This window comes from Hypanus sabinus, chromosome 26, assembly GCF_030144855.1.
Source record: "Hypanus sabinus isolate sHypSab1 chromosome 26, sHypSab1.hap1, whole genome shotgun sequence".
Lineage (NCBI taxonomy): Eukaryota > Metazoa > Chordata > Chondrichthyes > Myliobatiformes > Dasyatidae > Hypanus > Hypanus sabinus.
This window is the reverse complement of record NC_082731.1, coordinates 14969032-14975329: the sequence shown is the minus strand read 5'-3', so window position 1 is coordinate 14975329 and position 6298 is coordinate 14969032. Positions and strand designations below refer to the sequence as shown.

The 6298-nt window shown below is 50.2% G+C and overlaps 1 protein-coding gene across 1 annotated transcript; it reads right to left on the bottom strand.

Annotated features, from left to right (window-relative positions):
• Positions 1-2515: 2515 nt before the first annotated feature.
• On the bottom strand, positions 2516-5592 carry LOC132381649 (zinc finger protein 239-like). The gene is made up of 3 exons (XM_059951244.1): positions 5488-5592; positions 3748-3950; positions 2516-3318 (listed from the first exon to the last, which is right to left on the bottom strand). Exons 2-3 carry the CDS (start codon positions 3805-3807, stop codon positions 2677-2679), a joined length of 702 nt encoding a protein of 233 aa, XP_059807227.1. The 5' UTR covers positions 3808-3950; positions 5488-5592; the 3' UTR covers positions 2516-2676.
• Between the last annotated feature and the right edge of the window lie 706 nt (positions 5593-6298).

The following is a 6298-nucleotide window of genomic DNA, read 5'->3' as shown; positions in this document are numbered from 1 at the left end:
CTCAAACTCTCTGTATTCACGTCTCATTTATGTTTGTTTAAAAATTGATAAAAAGATTTAAAAAGAAAAAGAAAGAAAGGTGACATGTTTGATGGCTCCGGATCAGTACTCTCTGGAGTTCAGAGAAACGAGGGGTCATCTCATTGAAACTTATCGAATATTGAGAAGGCTAGATAGAGTGGACGTGGAGTTGTGCTTCCTGTCGTGGAGGAGTCCAGAACTGGAGGACATTGCCTCAGAATAGAGGGACGTCCATTTAGAACAGATAAGGAAGAACTTTAGACAGAGGGTGGTGAATATGTGGAATTCATTGCCTCAGACAACTGTGGATGCCAAATCATTGTGTGTATTTGAAGTGGAGGTTGATAGGTTATGGTTGATGACAGTAAAAACCTCAAAGGTTATGGAGAGAAGGAAGAATGGGTTTGAAAGGGACAATAGATCACCAATGAGGGAACGGCAGAGCAGGCCCAATGGGCCAAATCCCCTAATTCTGCTGTTATCTCTTATGGTCTAATATTGATAACTTGCCTGCTGCAGGGTGCAACTCCTCACAGCTGTCAATTCCCTGATCGGTCAAAATAATTACCTGTTTCTTCATTAAATATCCCAAACAATCTAGACTCCACTGCCCTCCAGGACTGAGAATTCGAAAGAATCACCTGCAAAGTCCCTGCAGATCTAAATGGCTGCCCCTAATCTTATTAAGTCGTATGTTTGAAATTTTCCCACAATTAACTCAACATCTACCCTATCTGCCTCCCTCTGCCCTCACCCCCACCAGAATGGGAAGTGTGAACTAATCCCTGAATTACAGCAGCCTGAAAGACACCTTTTGATCCCGACACTGTGTTCTGCATATTTACTGGTCTTCTGTCTGTGCCTACATGCTTCCCCTACACTAGGCGTTCCTATCTTCTTCACCAACTATTTATGTGGCAGATTGTCAAATGGCCCTTGCAAATCTAAATGCACTTCATTTACAAGTTTCCATCTGTCACCTCTGCTCATTACAGCCTTGAAAATCTCCAGAAAATTTGTCAAATATGATTTACATTTCATACCATGTTTACTGAGTTTCATTGCAATAATGTGCTCTTACATTCCACAATCTACAGACTCACTTCCAAGGACTTTACAATTAATATTCTCAGTATTGTTTATTTTGTTTTTTTTTAAACACAATTTGTCTTCTTTTGCACATTGGTTGTTTGTCAGTCTTTATGTATAGTTTTCATAAATTCTATTGCATCTCTTTATTTTCCCATGAATGCCTGCAAGAAAATAAATCTCAAGGTAGTAAATGGTGACATGTATGTACTATGATAATAAATTTACTTCAACTTTGATCTCTAAAATAGTTACTTCTGCCTTGATTATGGACTGCAGCACTATGCCAATATTAAGTATTCAGTGTCCACTTTATTAGGTACACATGCTCGTTAATGCAAATATTCAATCAGCTCAACGCAATGCATATAAAGCATGCAGACATGGTTAAGAGGGTCAGTTGTTCAGATCAAACATCAGAACGGGGGAAGAAATGTGATCTAAGTGACTTTGATTGTTGGTGCCAGATGGGGTGGTTTGAGTATCTCAGAAACTGATCAACTGGGATTTTTATGCACAACAGTCTCCAGAGTTTACAGAGAATGCTGCAAAAAAAACCCCACAAGAAACATCTGGTGAGGGGCAGTTCTGTGGGCAAAACTCCCTCTTAATGAGGGGGGTCAGAGGAAAGTAGCCAGACTGGTTCAAGTTGACAAGAAGGAGATAGAAGATATTGTAACCAGGCACTACAACAGTGGTCTGCAGGAGAGCATCTCCGAATGCATGACACGATGAACCTTGACGTGAGTGGGCTACAATAGCAGCAGACCACAAATATATACTCGGTGGCCACGTTAACAGGTACAGGAGAAACTTAATTATAATCTTCCCTGATTAAAGACCGCAGTACCATACCCACAATATATATTAAGCTAAATACCCATGGTCACCCAACCTCAATTTTTACAGTTTTCTGACCTGCTGAAACTCAGCCATGAGAAGCAGACACTTCCCTTAACCAGTGGCCTCAAGTCTCGAAAAGTGCAGAACAGCTGTAAAGACCCACTCTTGACCAAATATTATTCAATCCATTTCAAATTTACCATTCACCCAACCCGAATTCCCACTCAATAGACAATAGGTGCAGAAGTAGACCATTCGGCCCCTCGAGTCTGCACTGCCATTCTGAGATCATGGCTGATCATTCACTATCAATACCCAGTCCCTGCCTTGTCCCCAAACTTGCAGGAAAGAAAGATTCTGGACCTGTGTGATGCAGGAATATTTCACCACTCTAGTTCCTGAAAGGTCTGGCTCGGTAGTCCTCAACTCTGCACAGCAGCAGAAGAGCTTATCGCTTCCCACCCTACACCTGTCATCTTCAATATTAGAAAAACCTCAAAGAAATTGCCTCCACAATATCTAAATCATAAAGTGTACAACCCCCACCATTAAATGGACAACATTTTGGGTGTTAAAGTTGGAGGTGATTTATTCAGCATCCGTCAGGAATATTAAACTCCAGCCATGGGCTGTGAACAGCGCCAGAATGAATGCAGACGGTGAGCATGGTCCAACCCTGGATACAATTATCAGGTGCAACACCAGCAGAGCGTGCTCCTGCAGTCACTTGTGGACTCGCTGGTGTTTCCGCAGACCGCCCGAGTGAGAGAACCCCTTCCCGCACCGAAAGCAGATGAACGGCCTCTCCCCGGTGTGAATGCGGCGGTGCATCATCAGGCTGTCCGACCGCGTGAACGCCTTCCCGCACAGAGAGCAGGTGAACGGCTTCTCGCCGGTGTGAACGCGCTGGTGTATGAGCAGGTTGGACGACTGCGTGAAGCCCTTCCCGCACACGGAGCAGGTGAACGGCCGCTCGCCGGAGTGAACCCGCCGGTGCTCCTGCAGGTGGGACAGCTGCTTGAACCCCTTCCCGCACACGGAGCAGATGTACGGCCTCTCGTCGGTGTGGCTGCGGCGGTGGGCCTCCAGGTGGGACGGGTACAGGAACCTCTTCCCACAGTCCTCACACTTCCACGGTTTCTCCCGGGTGTGGCTGCGCTGGTACCTCAGCAGGCCGCACGCCCGGCCGAAGTCCGGTCCGCACTCGGAACCCATGAACCCTTGGTCCGCGTGGTGAATGGAGCTTTCGACTGCCATGTCCAAAGGCCAGTGGTGTTCAGATCCTGACGCGTCGAGTAACTCCGGCAAGTCAGGAGGGGCCGTTTGGTCTGAGCTTCCTGTCTGTGAATCCTCCATTACCAACACCTGTGAAATTAGTTTCAAACGAGCGTGAGAGAAAAATAACGTAAAAGAAAGGCAGGTTGGGAAATTGCGTCCGGTGTCAGTGGATCATAAACCCAGTTTACATTTTATTCATAACAGATTCTGCAGATGCTGGAACACAGACAAAGTGCTGGAGGAACTCGGGAGGCCGGGCAGCATCAATGGAGGGGAATAAAGTCGACATTTCAGGCCAAGACTTTCCATCAGGGTTGGAGAGGAAGGGGGAAGAAGCCAGACTGAGAGGTGGGAGCGGGGACGGAGTACAAGCTAACAGGGGATAGGTGAAACCAGGTTGGGGGTGGGGGGGGAAGGTCTGTAGGTGCGGGAGGTGCTCGGTGAAGGGTCTCACCAACTCTATGCACCAGGAAGAGCCCCCGCGCCAGCCCACGCCGCGGCGAAGAGCTTCATTACCTGCAGTTCCGAAATGGAAGTGGCGATCTCAGCGGGCTGGCCGGTGGCCTCCATGAGCATGGCAGTCGTCGACCTACGTAACCCTCCAGTCACTCATTCCGGTCGTTTCCTTCTCCTTCCCGCCGTGGCCCGGGCCATCTCTTTGCCAAGTTCCCTCCCGGGGGGTGGGGGGGGGGCGCCTCCTCCTCCTCAGCTGCAAATCCCTGGAACATGGCAGTTCACCCAATCAGAAGCAGAAAGCAGCCCCCCCGCCCAGACACTTGCTCCCACCCCCTGTGCAGTCTGGGTTACCCCGATTAAAAGCGTCCACAACCTACCCCTCGCCTCCAGTATCCTACTGCAGGGGAGATAAAGACGCATAATTCAACCCTGCCAGGCCAGGCAAACTCATAACCTGATGGCATTGGTTCCCCTTCCCCCCCACCCTCGGTGGCATTTCAAAGGGGGCCGCGGACATCAGTGGGTTAAGGTTGCCTGGTGCAGATACAGGACATTGGGGAGTTTCCCTCAACCTGGACTCTCAGAAGCCCACAGACCGGTCGGTGCTGGTGAAAGGTCAGCGACCTTAAAGGCAAACTGCTTTTCCTCTCTCCACAGGCGCCGACCGACCAGCTCAATATTTCCAACATTTTCTTTTGTTTCTGTTACACCCGCCCAGCTGGCCTCTGATCTCCAGAACAAACGGCAGCCTGGGCTTCTGCGAATGGTGTCACTGACCAGAGCAAACACAGTACCTCACCCTCCCTACCCCCAGAGAGAGGCATGAACAAGACCACCCAGTTACCTACCTCTTCCTACTCCCCCCCTCGCCACCCTCCAGATCAGCCACCCCCTCCCAATGGTCCCTTCTGCCCCCATCCCGGATTTACACCTTTCCCAGGATGTGTGCTACAAACACTGCAGTGATTCCAGGACATCCCTTTAGGACAGAAATGGGGAGGAATTTCTTTAGCCAGCCAGTGGAATTCATCACCACGGACGGCTATGGAGCGCAAGTCATTATGAGTATATTTAAGGGGAGGTAGATAGGGTTCTGATTAGTCAGGGCATCAAAGATTGTGGGAAGAAAGCAGGAGAATGGGGGTTGAGAGGGACAATAACTTCTGTGTCTTATGACCTTGCTACAGCCTACCCTACAGAGTCTGGGGTAGGGGAAGGAAGAGGGAGACGATCCCGTCAGACTGGACATTCAATCGGATTACAGCCCCTGTCCCCCGCACACACCTCCACCGACAGCCCGCAGCCCCAGCTGAATCGAGGGACGGGTCCCGCCCGCCAACGCATCCAGTGGGTTGCCACAAATCTTCCCAGCCTCCGAGACTTCCCTCCCTTCCTGGGTTGTGATCCCATCCCTCACACCCTCTGCCCCCGTAACCTCGCTGTCCGAATCCAGCTCCGGCCCGGGTCGCTACCCGCGATGCGGGGTGAATCGGTCCCTTCAGTGACCGGGCCCCGGACTGGCCTCCGAGCACGGGAGCCGGGTTACCGGCTCAGGCGGCCGCCGTGGGCTGACTCTGCCCGGCAAAGCCGTGAAGGGAACGGGACTGCAGCCGAGGCCGCTGCATCGCCGGGCTCGGTGACAAGTGTCCCCGGCGGCCGGGCCCTCGCCGCGTCCCGGACCCACGGCCACGGGGCCCCGTTTCTCCGGCCGGCCGGCCGGGCGGGCGGGACCGGCGCCGAGCTAACCGAAGGGACGCTCCCTGGGGGAAGGGGGTTTATCGCCGCGGCCCCCACACCCACCGCTCGGCCTCTCGACGCGGCCGCGTTTCTCCGCTCCCGGAGCCGGAGCCCAGCGTTCCCGGCCTGCACCGCGGCGACCCCGGCCGCCAACCTCCATCGCCGCGGACCGAGCGCTTTCCCGAGCGGGGGAATTGTGGGTAACTAGGCTGCCATTCCTCTGGGATTATACCCTGCTACTGGTCGCTGTTTGAAAACTTAGGTCTGGAATGGAGAGAGAGAGAGAAAAACAAGAATGCTGGAAATTAGGAATTAAACAGGATCTCTTTCCTGTTGCAAAGAATATGCGGAGTTGGGGGTTTGATGCCTCTGTTTTATAGTGACGTCCTGTGGATTTGTGCTGGTGACTAGATCTCACAGAAACTTTTAAAAATCATAAAGGGTTTAAGTTTTACGTTTTTTTTTCTGTTGTGAAATACACTATAGTTTAGCTAGTAAACATTATACGTTTTTAAAAAATATGTTTACAGCTCTGTGATGGCGAAAGCTCTGATTAACTTTTCTTTACATTGTAATGCTTGGCTTGGAGGTTTGTAGAGGGAGGGTGGGGAGGATACTATATATGATTTCATTTTGGGTGCTTTTTCCTGTATTGTTATGAGTTGTATATGTGACACGTTTGTTTAGCACTGTATAAATCTCCATTTTGTTGGCAATTTTTTTCTGTTGTGTAGAAACTTATAAAAAAATTAATTAAAAATTCATAAAGGGTTCAACAGGTTGCATGAAATGAAAATATTTCCTCTAGGAATTTAAGGTGGGGGGTTATATGGGAGGCAGGGCTTGAGGGTCGGCACAACATTGTGGGCCGAAG